This window comes from Triticum aestivum, chromosome 7D, assembly GCF_018294505.1.
Source record: "Triticum aestivum cultivar Chinese Spring chromosome 7D, IWGSC CS RefSeq v2.1, whole genome shotgun sequence".
NCBI classification, from domain to species: Eukaryota; Viridiplantae; Streptophyta; class Magnoliopsida; order Poales; family Poaceae; genus Triticum; species Triticum aestivum.
The window spans coordinates 301,453,851-301,472,350 of record NC_057814.1 but is presented as its reverse complement, the minus strand read 5'-3'; the positions used below and the strand labels follow the sequence as shown (position 1 = coordinate 301,472,350).

At 44.6% G+C, this 18,500-nt stretch overlaps 1 protein-coding gene across 2 annotated transcripts; it reads left to right on the top strand.

The window, feature by feature from the left end:
- Window positions 1–454: 454 nt before the first annotated feature.
- On the top strand, window positions 455–11,476 carry LOC123165139 (alpha/beta hydrolase domain-containing protein 17B). 2 transcript variants are annotated; one of them, XM_044582774.1, is made up of 6 exons: window positions 478–991; window positions 9,316–9,352; window positions 9,661–9,897; window positions 9,985–10,032; window positions 10,145–10,626; window positions 10,771–11,476. In XM_044582774.1, the coding sequence occupies exons 1-6, from the start codon at window positions 645–647 to the stop codon at window positions 10,850–10,852; spliced, it is 1,233 nt and encodes a 410-aa protein (XP_044438709.1). In that variant the 5' UTR covers window positions 478–644; the 3' UTR covers window positions 10,853–11,476. The 2 variants fall into 2 exon arrangements, with proteins under 2 accessions (XP_044438710.1, XP_044438709.1); XM_044582775.1 differs by lacking the exon at window positions 9,661–9,897 and having other exon boundaries at window positions 455–991.
- The last annotated feature ends 7,024 nt before the right edge of the window (window positions 11,477–18,500 follow it).

Genomic DNA, 18,500 nt, shown 5'->3' with positions numbered 1-18,500 from the left:
CGACAAGCATTAGCGGCACCGAGACATAGGGCTTTTACCTCCTCCGAGAGGGGCCTGAACTCGTAAACTTGTGTGTACAACCTCACCGTAGTTAGGACACTGCCTCCTCCTACGTACCCCCTACTCTTACTGTCAGACTCATTCCCACGACACTGTAGCTCGGAACTAACTCGAGGTCGACTAAAGATCGTTACAAGTTGAGCACAAGTCATTTTCTACCGCTCAATCTTGAGCTTCACTCAGTTTGAGCTCGCTTAAATTTTAATACGAATTGAGTTGAGCTGAGCAAACTCCAACTCACTCGAACTCGACTCGTTTACAACCCTAGTCAGCCGCCTAGCTTCGCCCTTGCATTAATTCTCCCGGCAATTTCTCCCCCTAATTCTTTGCTAGCGGTTCTGTTTCACCACCCCTCTCCCCCGATAAACCTGTTATGCTTTCCATGAGTTACAACCCACTCCCTGGGTAAAATCAGTGCTTCCATACAGCCCCTAGGCAGTGAAGCCCCGGCACCGAACCTTTTTCTTTAAAGCCCCTGAAATAAGTCGACTTCCACGGCCACGCGCCTGCTCTGGCGCCTCCACCTTCCCAGACCGGGGTTCAACCCTAATGCCGCTGCCGCCGCAGGTCTGAGGTCAGCGAGTATGGGTGGTGTGACGTCCTCGGTGGCCGCTAAGTTCGCCTTCTTCCCGCCCGACCCACCGTCTTACGGCGTGGTGGACGAGGAGCCGCCTCCGCCGGGCGTGGCTCCGGCGGGGAGTGACGCTGCAGCACTTTCTAGAAGGGTGTTGATGACGGGGGTTCTGTGGAGGGAGGGGGTGGAGGCACGTCGCCTCCGGACGCGGCGGGGCACGGAGATCATTGCTATGTATGTAGGGTGTCCCAAGGCGAGTCTCACCGTGCTGTACTCGCACGGCAATGCCGCCGACCTCGGCAAGATGTATGAGCTCTTCATAGAGTTCAGCGCTCGCCCCCACGTCAACATCATGGGGTAAGTGTTCGTGTCTTCACTTGGCCCATTTATCTCATCTTGATTTGCATTAGTTGAGGGAGCAAGAATCTTCAGTGATTGGGTCATCTTAGGAGCAAATGGTTATATTCTGACTTGATGCATGAGTGGTCGTGCACGCTAAAAGTAGTGCCTTGGGAATTTATCAGAAAAAAAAAACTACTCCTTCCGTCCCACAATAAAAGATGTCTCCCTATTTTAGCTTGAAAAACGATCTTATATTGTGGGACGGAGGGAGTAGTTGTTGTTTCTGATTTTTTTTTCGTTTATAGAAAGTACTCGGTATTATATTTGGTTGACGAAATAATTGTGTTGTGGCCGGTGGCTATAATGGCCATGACCTACATATATTAAATTACATTTCTATCGCAGAATTCATTTTATTTACAGAAACCTAGGTACTTGTCCGTGAGTTGCAACGGGGCTATAAGGACCATGATCAGTAAGGCTCGACAAGAACATCAAGACCCTTTGTTACGACCGGACGAGTGGATCTGGGGAATTTTGGGGATGAACACGCGCTAGGGTTTCGATCTGGAACTGAGGATATCGAATATGCTATAGAATATACCTCTCAGAGGAATGTTTAGGTATACATTGTTTAGAGATAAGTCTCAGAATGATTCCATGCTTACACGCGCTCTGCGCAGGCTCTTATATAGCCATGACACTAGCTAAACGGGAAGCAGTAACAAGCAACCGGGTGAAACGGTACAGTGACAGGTGAGCGATGCGAGCCGTCCGATCTTCCTAACTCTGAAGCGTCCCAGCTGCATGATAACTGAATCTTGATAACTGAACTACACTCTGCACCTGACAATGCCCCTCCGAAGAAACGAACCTGTCCTCAAGGAGTACTCAACGCCCATGATGCCAGCCTTCGACTGTTTGTTTGAAAAATGCAGGGAATGCGTGCTTAATAAAATCCGCATCTTCCCAAGTGGAGTCGTCCGGAGGAAGATTTTCCCGTTGTACCAGCCATTGAACCACAGGTAGGTTGTTTCTTGGAATCTGGCGTGTCTGTAACACCAGCACCGGTTCTTGTTTGATGCTACCCTCATCGGTCACCAACGGTAAATCTGCACAAGGAACTACATTGGGATCAATATGACCCTTGAGCTGTCTGACATGAAAAACTGGATGGATCTTGGTCCCAGCTGGAAGCAGAAGGTGATAAGCAACATTTCCCACTTTGTGGAGCACTCGAAAAGGGCCATAGAACTTGCTTTGGAGTTTAATGTGAGATTTAACTCCAAAAGCATTTAAACGATACGGTTGCATCTTTAGATAGACCATGTCACCCTCCTGAAAAACTCGTTCAGTACGTTTTCTGTCAGCAAACTTTTTCATCCGCTCTTGTGCTTTCTGCAAGTTGCTTCTCAGATTAGACAACAGTTGTTGTCTGTCAGTTAACAGTTCCTTGGCCTCATTATCATGTATGACATATTCACTGATTTGTGGAGGTGGATAACCATAAAGAGCTTCAAATGGTGTCTTTCGCAGAGAAGAATGAAAGCAACTGTTGTACCAGTATTCTGCCATTGGTAGGTGTTTCACCCACTGAGTTGGATGAGATGATGTTAAACATCTTAAGTAGTTTTCAATGCATTGGTTGACCCTCTCGGTCTGGCCATCTGATTGAGGGTGATAAGCAGAACTATATCTGAGTTCAATTTTCAGTGCAGAGAAAATGTCTTTCCAGAGCTGACTAGTAAAGATTCTGTCTCTATCAGATACTATGGCAATAGGAGGACCATGCAGTTTAATGATGTTATCAATGAATACCCGAGCCACTGTCTTGACAGTGAAAGGGTGTGATAGAGGAAGGAAATGTGCAAACTTTGTTAATCTGTCCACAACAACAAAGATTACTTCCTTCCCTTGTGACTTTGGCAATCCTTAAATAAAGTCCATGCTCAAAGTGTGTTGGTCAGGCCCGTACATGGACATGTGCAAGCGGAGCCGCTGCACAGGGCCCCCAATTTTGTATAAGTACTAAATATATCAGTACTCATCAGGCGATTATAGCCTAAGGAAATCAGGGGATTAAAGACTGAAACATCAAACTGCAAAGAGGAAAAAAAAGGCTGCCAACATCTCATATAGTAGATGCTAATGTTGATGGTAATGTTGACAACATTTATGTTGAGAATAAATGCGATAGACTTGTAGCTCAAAGTTCTGAGAATTTTCTTTTGGTATGATTTAGTTCTTTGAGAAATTCGTACTAAAAAATATTTTTAATGGCCTAATTGATATTCTTATACATGGGTCCTAAATTGTGACTTCGCTCCGGGCCCCGAATTGCTGGGGTACGGCCCTGGTGTTGGTACTGCTTCAGTGCTGATTATTGTAGGTGCAGCAGTACTGTCTTCTGTAGGTTCAGCAACAGCAATATCTGTATTTTTCTTAGGCTTGTCCCTTGTATTGTTTATCAGGTACAATGCAAAACCAGGTGCCCCCTTAAGAATGAGTTTGTTCATTTCCTTCTCATCCACCTCAATAGCATTGGCAAGAGTGTCACAGGCAGGAATAGTGACAGGTAGTTGTCTGTCCTTATAAACAGTGATTGATCTTTGTATGTGATCAAAAGATGGAGGGCTATGTTTAGCTAACCAATCACATCCCAAAACTACATCATGACCAGGAATTTCCAGGATTCTGAAAGTTTGAAGAAATTTCTGTTTTGCTGCAGTAAAATATGTGTTTGGGATATAATCTCCAGACCATAACTTGCCCCCACCAGCTACTGCTACTGATCTGCTTTTGTCCTTCAAAATGGTGCAAGAAGTTTTGGGAGCAAATTGGAGGTTCATGAAAGTAGAATTACTTCCAGAATCCACAAGAGCAACAGCCTGTTTTCCTCCAACTTGAATCAGGATAGAAATAGTATTAACACTATCAGGGTCCATTGCTTGAGCAGATATTCTCATGCATTTGTCTTGTGCAGCAGGTGCATTCTCTTGTTCCTCTTCTGACCCAGAGTTCTGTTCTTCACCTTGATCTGTTTGTTCTTCCCCTGTTAACATGTTTATAACAGGGGCTTGTTTGCAGTTGTGCCCATGAAACCAGTTATCACCACATTTCCAACACTTTCGAGGCTCTCTTGCCTTCTGTGCTGTTGCAGGCAGTTTTTGTTCAGGCAACATTGTTTCAAACCCTGGAGTTTTGAAAGAGTTGTAGTTATTCTTCTTATAACTACTTTGGAAGTTTGATTTCTTTGGAGGAAGAGACTGCTCCATATCTACAGCTAGCCAATATGCTTCAGTTAATATGGGAGGTCTTAAAGGTCTGAGCTGAAATTTGATGTGAGATCTCATGCCATTGACATAGCATTTTATAAACCACTGTTCAGATAATGAAGGATTTTCTTCTTGCATTTCTGCCATCAAGGACTCAAACTGGTCTGTATATTCAGATATAGACATATTTCCTTGCTTGAAAGCATTAAATCTATCAGCTACTCCCTCCGTTCCAAATTACTCGTCGTGGTTTTAGTTTAAATTTGAACTAAAACCACGACGAGTAATTTGGAACGAAGGGAGTAGATCATAGGAGCTTGTAGGAGAGAACCTCTTGAGCACTTCATCACAGAATTGTGACCAAGTAGGGTGTTTCTTCAGTAGACCTGATCTCCTCAACCATACATCAGCTCTGTCAACGAAATAAAGTTGTGCAAGTGACATTTTATAAACACTAGGTGCACCAGACATTTGAAAATACTTCTCACACTGTCTGATCCATCCACCAGGGTTGTCCCCATCAAATCTAGGAAATTCCATTCTAGGGCCCTTGGTTATGTTTTTGAGAAATTGTGTTCTCATTTCCTTTTCATAATTCTTGTAGTACTCATCCCAAATCACATTCACTTCTGGTGAGCAGTAGGACTTGCAGCTTCAGACTGAATCTCCTGGGGATTAGCCCTGTTAAAACCAGGAGGGCCTGATTTCTGTCCCACCTGAATAGGTGGCAGTCTTGCAGCATTGAGGAGAGTAAACTGTCTAGTTTTCTCTTGTTCCAACAAAAGACGCTTCCTCAATTCTTCAGTTAGTGGTTTTGTAGCTGGATCTGTTGCCTCCTTTAGTTCTGACAATTGTTGGTTTGCAACAGGTTGTTCCACTCTGGTAACTGGTTGATCCGTGGGTCTTGGAATTTGCTGAGCTGAGCCTGAAACCCCTTGAGTGCCAAGTGTCTTGAGCACATCTGTAATGGTAGATAGTTGCTCACTGAGAGAAAATACTGCTGTCTGCACTGTGGACAAGACTATTCATTTCCTCATGCTTGGAGTTTGAGATCTGAACTTCCTTCCTCAGCAAATCAACTTCATCACGCTAACCTGTGGTCTCCTCACGATTTGCCAGCACATCTTCTTTGAGATGAAGCAATTCAGCGAGCTCTGCGTCGTCGATACTCTGCTTCGATCGCCCCATGATCTAATTCAGTGGAGAGGAATTTTACTACCGCAACAAGGCAGCAACCAGAACCACTTACTAGATCCTGCTGCCGCCACAGAAATCCGCCTCCAAATCAGCACCACCCGGGCACGTACCTGGAATTTCACCACCAGAACAGTGTGTTCTAGCAACCAGTACTGCCGTCCGAGCTGCCGACGAATTTGCTCCGCCGCCTTCACCGCCGCCGAATGCCACCAACGCCTCTGAATCAGGGTGGGAAAGGGAGGGAAAACATTTCAGCACTGCGCCTTGCGATCGCGCCGCCGAGAGAACGTATGGCTCATGATAGCAATTGTCACGACCAGACGAGTGGATCTGGGGAATTTTGGGGATGAACACGCGCTAGGGTTTCGATCTGGAACCGAGGTATTGAATATGCTATAGAATATACCTCTCGGAGGAATGTTTAGGTATACATTGTTTAGAGATAAGTCTCATAATGATTCCATGCTTACACGCGCTCTGCGCAGGCTCTTATATAGCCATGACACTGGCTAAACGGGAAACAGTAACAAGCAACCGGGTGGAACGGTACAGTGACAGGCGAGCGATGCGAGCCGTCCGATCTTCCTAACTCTGAAGCGTCCCAGCCGCATGATAACTGAATCTTCAGAATAGATAACTGAACTACACTCTGCACCTGACACCCTTTGGCCTGAAGCTTCGTAACACTTCCTTTTTTAACTCATTCAGTTTATCTTTTCCGAAAGATACATGGTATAACTCTGTTCTTGTGTTGGATTGGGACATGGCAGGAGTGTCGGCGGGTTCAACACGCGTAACAAACTCAGTTTAAGGCTATTAGTCTTCACCATGAGCAGCCTGCACCTGATGACAAATTAAAACAACATGGGTCATCTAAAAAACCGTGGGCTAATACTATGGTGAGAACGTATTCAGTGCACCAGAGCTTCTGGTGCAACCATCTTTAGAACTTCAAAGAGCTCAACAAAAAAATAGAGTGCAATAAACACAGTGACAACGTAACATTCTACTAAATCCAAATTTGAAACATAACTTGTGAAACAAAGATCATCCGAAAAGAAAAAAACAAAGATGACAAATACACTATCAATTGAGATAATGGGCCAATTCACACCACAGTTTAGAGTAGCAACTATTCACTAAGAGATTCGTCTTTTTAGAGTTCTTGAGTTGTGTTTTAAGTTTTGAATTGAAACTCTATAGCATGGTCAGTGTATATTGTGCCCACACGCTGTTTCTTTTTCCACAGAATGTTTTACGACTTCTGGATGAGTGGACTGAGACCGGGACCTGGAGCACCACAGGCTCGGGTGCATTGGATACTCTCACAATACAGGGTATGAAGGCATGCATTACTAATCTACAAGTTAATAATCACACAAATTGATGGAACTATAATATTTTGGGTTCGTATTACTAGATCAAGCTAAGTCAAGATATTTACCGAAAAAGGCTTCCGCCCCACTTTATATATAAAGCAATGATCACCAACATCCCGATACAAACGCACGCCACCACAAAAAACGCACACACCCAAGGCATGATACACAGGCGCTGAGCGTAGCAACACCACCCCTATCTACGAAGAGATGAAGCCGCATACGACGATCCATGGGCTCCAAGGCGGCGCCTTCAGGAAGGATACGACACCGGAGCGCCGCCACCGCCCTATCCGAGGATCAGAGTTTCCCCTGGAGCAACACGATGGGCGATGAGAGCCGCGACGACGCCTTCAAGAAGGGAACGAGCTTCGCCGCCGCTGGTCTGTCCGAAGAAAGAACAGGTTTTCACCCCGGCCAACACTCACCGCCACCGAACGCCACACACCGGTTGCCACGCCGCCCGCACGGCCATGGCCACCGGGCAGCACCAAGTCGCGGGCCCTGCCCAAAAGCACCGCGCTACCACCACCAGGGCCGCCGCCCCGGCATCCAAGACCTAGGCACCACCTGACCCGAGACCCGTCGCTACCCCAACCGAAGAGACGAGCGGAAAGGCCCTGCCTTTCGCACCCCTGGATGGCCCCCAGCGCCGAGACCCAATAGGCCGGCCAAAGCTGGCCTCCATTGCCCCGTCATGCAGCCCCGAGCGTGAGACGAGCTCGATCCTGCCGCCGGGCACGAGACAGGCTCGGTCCTGCTGCCGGGCGCGAGACGGGCGATGGGCCGCAGCTGGGAGAGGGCCAGCCCTTGGACTGAAGTATTGCTCGGACGACGAGGAAATGGAGCGAAGGTCGAAGCGGTCTGACCGCAAACGAGCCGACGCCGGAGAAAAGCCGTCCGTCGCCGCGGGCAGATCCGCCAAGCCACTGTGTAGCCGCCGCGCCCCTGGGAGGCCACCACCATGTGCCGGACCTCCGCGTGCCGCCGCCCACGGCCGGAGCAACAACCACGCCATGCCGCTGCCCCACCCGCACCGCCCACCTGGATCCCAGCGCTAGATCCAAGACGGACGCGCCGCCACCCGCCTCGCAGCCGCGCAATCCTTAGACATTAGAAACTCAAGATGGGTTTTGATTATACACAAAATCGATGGAGTTATAATATTGGGTTTGTGTTTTATCATGAAAAGACATCTCAATCTTAATTTATTTAGTTTTATGAAGGGGCGTGTATTATACCATTATTATGTAGGAACAAAACTTAATATCTGAAAAGACATATTTTGTTTACGGCGCCATAACAGACCGTAAAGACTAATTATACATTTATTAGTGTTGCTAGTATAAGCATATTGTCAATAGAGCAATGCTATTCATACATACGGGTTTCACAAAAAGTTTACGTACTAGTGAAATCTGGAAACGGTTAGCTAAAATTATGGGGGTGGTTATGATCCAAATGAACTAGTACATAGAGTTCTTTTAGTAACTTGCACGTAGGAATAGGGTTTTCGTTGTCAATATCCAAAAGAACTGGGGCAAAGCACGGGCCCCAGTTAGCCATTTATTGCTTATTTCTCCGTGTGCCCCTACGCGGCTGTCTCATTCAAGGAATTAGTAAAACCTCTGCCTTTTCATTTTGTGCTAAAATCCCACTGCAATGCACAGTTATCTTCTAGTGTAACTACAATTAAAAGCAAAATGCTGAGCCAACATATAAGGTCCAGTTATTGTTACTCCCAAATTAGGGCACACGATTACATCAAAATACCAAAATTGATGGAAAGCCAACAATTTCGGTTTCTAGCAAATGTGCACTCTTGCTCTTCACCAAATTGAAATTGGTTCGGACAATCTTCCCACCCACAGTGTTTATTCTGATGCCATCTGAGCTGAAATTATACGTGATACTGACTTAAAATGCCTTCAGTTGCAGTTTTCCTGATTTCACCCTTAAGACAAGTATTTCACCTATCTAAGTTGCATATCCTCTTAATTTATGATAATGGATGAATGCCTAATGTAGGATAAATAGTCCAATAGAGGTGATGTGCAGTCTGCATGATGCATTCAAGATTTTGGTTGGATTAATTAGTACAAAAACCGACCGTTTTGCAGTAAATTTTCATCGGTCAGAGGTTTGCAGCTTATAACAGACTAAAGCTGACTGCGTAAAATTTGAACAGATGTTCAAAGACTGTTACTCTGCCTTTTATGTTAGCCTGACCTGTTGGCTAGTGAATTGGGTGCCCATTGAGTAAATGGCTTTATCGTTGCATGGCATATACAACTTCACCTCTGTGAAGATTTAGTCATTCTAGGTAAGCTACTTAAATAATGCTCCAATGCTACAAGCCTACGTTCTCCGTGATGCCTTAGCAAGCCTTGTATTATTCTCCATTTACAACTTTTAGTGGTAACATTGATCATTGATGTATCAACACCCCATTTTGGTGCCTTGATAATAATTTGCTCAATTTTCGCAGGTATGATTATTCTGGTTATGGACGGTCATCAGGCAAGGTTAATAATACTTTCTGCTCTTTCTTGAAACTAATGCTCTATCATGTCGCTAGAGGAGCAATACCTGCTTATATTAGAGTAGTTAAAAAAGGTTTTAGGCAGGTGGAAATCATTTAATAGCTTAATATTCTTGTCATGGGAGAGGCCACAAATCTGATTCCCACGTGAGTGCTTCTGTTAAGGGATCCTTTTTTGCATTTGGCTAATTCCATTTGTTTTTATGGAAGATTGTTCCATCCCATGTGTTTATCTCATGGTTAGAAAAATAAACTCTGTTGAGACAATCTCTCTGCGCCTTCCATTTTCAGGCAAGTGAAGCTAATACATTTGCTGACATAGAGTCTGCATATAAATGCCTTGTGGAGGTTTATGGGACTAGGGAAGAAGACATTGTTCTTTATGGTCAATCTGTCGGTAGTGGCCCCACTGTTGATTTAGCTGCTCACTTGCATCACATAAGAGCAGTTGTTCTGCATAGTCCCATACTTTCTGGCCTGCGTGTCATGTATTCTGTGAAGAAAACGTACTGGTTTGACATATATAAGGTTTGCTTCACTAGCTGAACTATCAAGAGAAATACTGAAAGACCTCACATGCTTTGTCTACACTAACAGACATTTGCTTTGTTACAGAACATCGAGAAAATTCCCCTTGTTAAATGCCCTGTTCTGGTGATTCATGTAAGTTTGGAATTAAATACATCCACACGTTGTAGTGATATCTGATATGCTCCTTGTGTAATCCGTGCATAGCTTCAGATAAACATGGTGGCCTGTTTCCCTTTCTTCTCAGGGTACAAGTGACGATGTTGTTGATTTTTCCCATGGAAAGCGGATATGGGAGCTGAGCCAACAGAAGTATGAGCCTCTGTGGATCGAGGGAGGCGACCACTGTAACTTGGAGACCTTCCCAGTGTACATAAGGCATCTGAAGAAGTTTCTGTCGGCTGTAGAGAAGTTGCCTGCTGGAAAAGAAGCAGCACCTGAGAGTGAGAAGTTGCTAGCTGGAAATGAAAAACCTTCAGATAGCGTCGCTCTTTCTGAGCCGCATTTGATGACCTCGCAGAGGTTAGAGCCATCGAGGAAGAGCTCAAGGCATGAGCAGCCTCCTAGGCTGAGCACTGAACGTGTAGATAAACACCGTCGAAGTACAGACGTCAGGGAAAAGGCAAGGTCCATCACACATAAGGAGAGATCAAGGAGAAGTGTCGATACATTTGACAGGACAAGAGATGAAAATGAACAGACAGACAAACCAAGGAAAAGCATTGACAGGTTGGTCCTCCCTCAGCCTCCTCTCTTGCACCATCTTGCAGAGTACTCGATCAGCATAGACTATGTAACAATCATTTTCTGAGGTCAAATCAAATTTTGTATGATTCACATTTTTTCGCATTGACCTTTGGGAATCTTTGGCAGGCTTGGCGAGATGATTAGATCAATGGGCCTCTGCAATGTTGATTGCTTCAAAGAGCCTTCTCGAAAAACTGAGGCTTGCTGAGTCAGTGAGTGGTTTTTCATATGTAGTTATAGAATCGTTTTGTTTCTCTTTGCAGCGGCAGAGTCAACAATGGTTTGTGTGCTCTTGCTGATGAAAATTGTCCACGAACAGCAAAGATAAATATAGTGCAACTCCTTGAATTGAGCTTTATTCTATCTTGTACATACTACATCTGTGTTTCTTGAAACGAAGTATACCACTTTTTCCTGCTACTTTCCCGTCGTTCTGCAAATACCAGGTTGAGCGTAGTAGGTGCCACTACGACGCAGAAGTGCGTTAAGGACAAATCTCCACCATCCAATCAAAGTCTAAGGGCCCAAATCAACTGCTACAGTACTTCTGTGTATCAGTGCAGATCATCTGGGTCCCTCTTAGGCGGCATCAGTATACAGATTGGGCAATCCTCTGCTTTGCAAACCCCAACATATCTGCCGAGCAATAGTCATCTGTCAATATTTTTTTATCCTTTTCATCTTTTTATTTACTTACTCGAAAACGAGCAGGATTTAAGCTTGCGGATGCCGATACGTCTCCGTTGTATTTATAATTTTTTATTGTTTCATATCAATATTTTACAACTTTTATATACTTTTGGCAACATTTTAGATTATTTTTTTGGACTAACATATTGATTCAGTGCCCAGTGTCAATTCTATATGTTGCATGTTTTTTGTTTCGCGGAATATCCATATCAAACAAAGTCCAAACGCGATAAAAATTTACATAGATATATTTTGGAATATATGTGATTTTTGGGAAACAGAATCAACGCGAGATGATGCCCGAGGGACCCATAAGCTCGAGGGGCGCCCCCCCTACACCAGGCGCGCCTGGTAGGCTTGCGGAGCCCCTGTAAGGTGGTTGGTGCCCTTCTTTCGCTGCAAGAAAGATAATATCTGAAAAAAAAATTGTGTTAAAATTCCAGCCCAATTGGAGTTACGGATCTCTGAGAATTTAAGAAACGGTGAAGGACCAGAGAACAAGAAGGCGAAAAAGAAGAGAGAGAGAGAGATCCGATCTCGGAGGGGCTCCCGCCCCTCCGCCGCCATGGCGGCCATGGACGAGAGGTGGAACTCTCCTCCCATCTAGGGGGGAGGCCACGAAAGAAGGAGGAGGAGGGGGGGGGGGGGCAGTCTCCCCCTCTCTCCTGGTGGCGTCGGAGTGCGCCGGGGCAACCATCGTGATGGCGATCTACACCAACAACTTCGCTGCCGTCATCACCAACTCTCTCCCCCTCTATGCAGCAGTGTAACACCTCTTCTCCCCGCTGTAATCTCTACTTAAACATGGTGCTTAACGCTATATATTATTTCCCAATGATGTATATGACTATCCTATGATGTTTGAGTAGATTTGTTTTGTCCTATGGGTTGATTGTGATTGGTTTGAGTTGCGTGTTTTATTTTGGTGTTGTCCTATTGTGCCCTCTGTTTTATTTTGGGGTTGTTGCATATGGGAGTAAAGAGGACTTGTTACTTAATACTATGGTTGGGTTTTACCTTAATGATCTTTAGTAGTTGTGGATGCTTGCTAGAGTTCCAATCATAAGTGCATATGATCCAAGTACGGAAAGTATGTTAACTCATGCCTCTCCCTCATATAAAATTGCGATAATGGTTACCGGTCCAGTTATCGATCGCCTATGGACAAATCCTTCTCTTGTGTTACAAAAATCTTTCTACTAAACAACTAAATTTTATTATCTTGAAAATTACTCATAGTTTTATTCTCACTAAGTACATCTAGTTTTATCCTTGCAAACTTATCCTTTCACCTACAAAATTGTTTCATACTTGTTCCACGTAAAGCAAACATTAAGTGTGTGTAGAGTTGTATCGGGTCGATAGAACTTGAAGGGAATATAAATCCTATCTTTAGTTCCGCGTTGGGTTCGGCACTCTTATTTATCAAAAAAGCTACAACTGATCCCCTACACTTGTGGGTTATTACCCGCTCGCTCGCCAGAGCCACGAGCTGGTCGAACTGCGCTTCTCTTCAGCGATGACCAAAGACTCGGCCAGCCGGGAGCCGGCTGCAGCGCACTCGAGGGACTTCTTGTAGTCGTCGGCGATGGTGATGATGCCCTTGGGACCCGACGTCTTCAACTTTACGTAGGCATAGTGGGGCACCGCCATGAATTTGGCCAGCACGGGGCGACCTGAGAGCGTGTGGTAGGGGCTGCTCAGGTCGACCACCTCGAACCAGGTCGGCTCGCGGTGGAAGTGGCCCTTGGTGCCGAATGAAACGTCCAGGCGGATCCTACCAATAGGGGAGCAGGAGTGCCCTAGCACGATGCCGTGGAACACCGTCCGACTGGCCTGCAGCTAGTTCTCCTTGATGCCCAGCTTGACCATGGTGTCACGGTAGGTGGCGGGGTCCTGTACCGGGGGTGGCTAATGCCAAGGAGCCCGAGCTCATCAATTACAAGGGGGCCCAACGGGCCCATGGCGTGGCGCTAACCCTAGGAGTCTAGATGACCTTCTTGACGCCCAAGACTAGAGGATGGAGGTGCCCCAGATCGCATCCAGCATGTAAACACTAGACCTCTCCTGTCTATATAAAGGGGGGGGGGGTCTAGGGTTCTTCCTGATCATCTATCTTCAGATAGGAAAACTCTTAGTAGCAATATCATACACCATTGTAAGCCGTCGCACGAGGTATCCCTCCATTGTGAATGACCGAAACCAGTAGGACGTGATAACCCACAAGTATAGGGGATCAATTGTAGCCTTTCTCGATAAGAATGTTGAACCCAACGAGGAGCTAAAGGTAGAACAAATATTCCCTCAAGTTCTACCGACCACCGATACAACTCTACGCACGCTTAACGTTCGCTTTACCTAGAACAAGTATGAAACTAGAATTACTTTGTAGGTGCGATAGGATAGGTTTGCAAGATAATAAAGAACACGTAAATAAAAGCTAGGGGCTGTTTAGATAAAGAAACAATTAAGTTAGTTTTAGTAGATAGCTTTTTGTCACAAGAAAGTTATTTGTCCCTAGACAATCGATAACTAGACCGGTAATCATTGTTGCAATTTTATATGAGGGAGAGGCATAAGCTAACATATTTTCTATACTTGGATCATATGCACTTATGATTGGAACTCTAGCAAGCATCTGCAACTACTAAAGATCATTAAGGTAAAACCCAACCATAGCATTATAAGGTAACAAGTCCTCTTTACTCCCATACGCAAGCAACGTACTTACTCGGGTTTAAGCTTATGTCACTCTAGCAACCCACCATAAGCGAATCATGAACATATTGCAAACCCTACAGCGGGGATCCCCCACGCTGCGCGACACGAGAGAACCATAGGACAACACCAATGATAAAACATACAACTCAAACCAATCACAATCATCAATCAACCAATAGGAGAAAACAGATATACTCAAACATCATAGGATAGCCATACATCATTGGGAAATAATATATAGCATTGAGCACCATGTTTAAGTAGAGATTACAGCGGGGAGGAGAGGTGTTACAACCGCTGCATAGAGGGGGAGAGAGTTGGTGATGATGGCAGCAAAGTTGTTGGTGTAGATCATCGTCACGATGATGGCCCCGGTGGCGTTCCGGCACACCAGGAGAGAGGGGGAGAGAGCCAGCCTCCTCCTTCTTCTTCCTTGGCCTCCCCTAGGTGGGAGGAGGGTTTCCCCTCTGGTCCTTGGCCTCCATGGCGGTGGAGGGGCGGGAGCCCCTCTGAGATTGGATCTCTCTCTCTCTCTCTCTCTCTCTCTCTCTCTCTCTGTTTCTGCGCTCCTGTTTTCTGCCCTTTCACCGTTTCTTAAATTGCCGGAGATCCGTAACTCCGATTGGGCTGAAATTTTAACACGATTTTATCCGGATATTAGCTTTCTTGCAGCCGAAGAAGGGCACCAACCGCCTTACGGGGTGGCCACAAACCACCTAGGCGCGTCCAGGGTAGGGGGGCGCGCCCCTAGGGCTTGTGGGCCCCTCGGGCATCGTCTCGTGTTGATTCTTTTTCCCAAAAATCACATATATTCCAAAAAAATCTCCTTAAGTTCTTATCGCGTTTGGACTCTGTTTGATATGGATATTCTGTGAAACAAAAAACATGCAACAAACAGGAACTGGCACTGGGCACTGGATCAATATGTTAGTCCCAAAAATAATATAAAAAGTTGCCAAAAGTATATGAAAGTTGTAGAATATTGGCATGAAACAATCAAAACTTATAGATACGACGGAGATGTATTAGCATCCCCAAGCTTAATTCCTGCTCGTCCTCGAGTAGGTAAATGATAAAAAAGATAATTTTTGATGTGGAATGCTACCTAGCATAATCTTGATCATATAATCTAATCATGGCATGAATATTAAGACATGAGTGATTCAAAGCAATAGTCTATCATTTGACATTAAGACAATAATACTTCAAGCATACTAATAAAGCAGTCATGTCTTCTCAAAATAACATGGCCAAAGAAAGTTATCCCTACAAAATCATATAGTCTCGCTATGCTCCATCTTCATCACACAAAGTATTTCATCATGCACAACCCCGATGACAAGCCAAGCAATTGTTTCACACTTTTAATGTTCTCAAGCCTTTTCAACTTTCACGCAATACATGAGCGTGAGCCATGGATATAGCACTATAGATGGAATAGAATATGGTGGTTGTGAGGAGAAGACAAAAAGGAGAAAGTCTCACGTCAACTAGGCAAATTAATGGGCTATGGAGATACCCAACAATTGATATCGATGCAAGTGAGTAGGGATTGTCATGCAACGGATGCACTAGAGCTATAAGTGTATGAAAGCTCAAAAGAAAACTAAGTGGGTGTGCATCCAACTCGCTTGCTCACGAAGACCTACGGCAATTTGAGGAAGCCCATCATTGGAATATACAAGCCAAGTTCTATAATGAAAAATTCCCACTAGTATATGAAAATGACAAAATAGGAGGCTCTCTATCATGAAGATCATGGTGCTATTTTTGAAGCACAAGCGTGGCAAAGGATAGTAGCATTGCCCCTTCTCTCTTTTTCTCTCATTTTTAAATTTTTTCTCTCTTTTTTTGTTTTGGGCTCTTCGGCCTTTTTCTTATTTTTGGGATCTTTGGCCTCTTTTTATTTTCTTTTAGTCCGGAGACTCATCCCAACTTGTGAGGGAATCATAGCTTCCATCATCCTTTCCTCACATGGGACAATGCGCTAATAATGATGATCATCACACTTTTATTTACTTACAACTCAAGAATTACAACTCGATACTAGAACAAAGATATGACTATATGAATGCCTCCGGTGGTGTACCGGGATGTGCAATGATCGAGCGTAGCAATGACATCAAAAAACGGACAAGCCATGAAAACATCATGCTAGCTATCTGTAGGATCGAAAGTATGTCTAGAGGGTGGGGGTGATTAGACTACTTGACCAAATAAAAATCTAGCCTTTTCCCAATTTTAAGTCTTGGCAGATTTTAGCAACTTATCACAAGTCAAGCAATCAACCTACACATGCAATTCTAAGAGTATAACAGCGGAATGTAAATCATTGCATATGAAGGTAAAGGGGAGGAGTTTGAAGGGAGAAAACGCAATGTAGACACGAAGATTTTCCCGTGGTTCCGATAGGTGGTGCTATCATACATCCACGTTGATGGAGACTTCAACCCATGAAGGGTAATGGTTGCGCGAGTCCACGGAGGGCTCCACCCACGAAGGGTCCACGAAGAAGCAACCTTGTCTATCCCACCATGGCCATCGCCCATGAAGGACTTGCCTCACTAGGGTAGATCTTCACGAAGTAGGCGATCTCCTTGCCTGTACGAACTCCTTGGTTCAACTCCACAATCTTGACGGAGGCTCCCAAGTGACACCTAACCAATCTAGGAGACACCACTCTCCAAAAGATAATAGATGGTGTGTTGATGATGAACTCCTTGCTCTTGTGCTTCAAATGATAGTCTCCCCAACACTCAACTCTCTCTCACATATTTGGATTTGGTGGAAAGATGATTTGAGTGGAAAGCAACTTGGGGAAGGCTAGAGATCAAGATTCTTGTGGTTGGATTGAAATATCTTGGTCTCAACACATGAGTAGGTGGTTCTCCCTCAGAAAATGAATGCTGGAAGTGTAGGCATGTTCTGATGGCTCTCTCCATGAATGGAGGAAGGGTGGAGGGGTATATATAGCCTCCACACAAAATCGAACCGTTACACACAATTTACCAAACTCGGTGAGACCGAATACTCAAACTCGGTCAGATCGATCTAGTTCAAAATGTGAACCTTAGGATTTTCGGTGGGACCGACATGTCAACTCGGTGGGACCAATTTCATTAGGATTAGGGAATAACCTAATCTCGGTGGGACCAATCACATGAACTCGGTGAGACCGATTTCTGTAATAGGCAAACAGAGAGTTGGTCAGGCAAACTCTGTGGACCGATTGCTCATTTCGGTAAGACCGAAACGTTACGAAGAGGAAACAGAGAGTTTGCATTGCGAACTCGGTGGGACCGATCGCTCATCTCGGTTAGACCGAAACGTTACGAAGGGAAATAGAGAGTTTGCAATCCCATCTTCGTGAGACCGAGATCCCTATTGGTGAGACCACACTGATTAGGGTTTCTGGTAGTGGCTATGTCAAATGAACTCAGTGGCGCCGGATAGATCAAATCGATGGGGCCGAGTTTGACTTTTGGTTTAGGACATATGTGGATATGAGAAAGTGGTTGAGGGCTTTTGGAGCATATCACTAAGCATTTTGAGCAAGCAAGCCATTAAGCAACACCTCATCCCCTTTTAATAGTATTGGCTTTTCCTATGGACTCAATGTGATCTTGGATCACTAAAATGAAAATGTAGAGTCTTGAGCTTGAGCCAATATGTGTCCTTAGCATTTTGAGGGGTCCACATCTTTAGTCCATGCCATGCCAATCATTGAACTTTCTGAAATGATCATCTTGAAAGAGTATTAGTTCAATGAGCTATATGTTGTTAGGAATTACCAAAACCACCCAGGGATTAGTTGCACTTTCAATCTCCCCCTTTTTGGTAATTGATGACAACATATAGATCAAAGCTTCGACAAATGATAATAAGAATGAAATATATCATCGCTTTGAGAAGTATGTGATAAGCAAGAGCTCCCCCTAAATTTGTGCATTATTTAAAATTTGCTTTTGAATGCAAATGCACAATCGATTAGGATCATGGGTTACTCTTCCATGTCACATACATCTTGGTGGAGCGCTCAAAATGATAGAATATGAAATATGCACTCATCACCAAGGCAAAGTGAATGATCATACAAGAGAGATAAATAATATCATCATTCAAGCACAAACATTAATGTAGGATATGATCAAACACATGACCATACACGTATCTCACACACATAGACATAGAGTATCATCCAAGCAAGTACACAAATAAATAAGTATCAAACAAGTAGCAAAAGAGATAGCAAAAAGAAGCAAATCTCTCTCTCGAAGCCTATGATCTATACACTTTCTCCCCCTTTGGCAACAAGTTACCAAAAAGCTTGAACATGCATAGTGCTATGCATCTCTCTAGGGTTGATCTTCGGGAGGTGGCATTGAGAGGACTCCAAGGACGAATGCATCTGTTGAGGTTGTTGGAGCTGGTGGAGTGGCAACTGG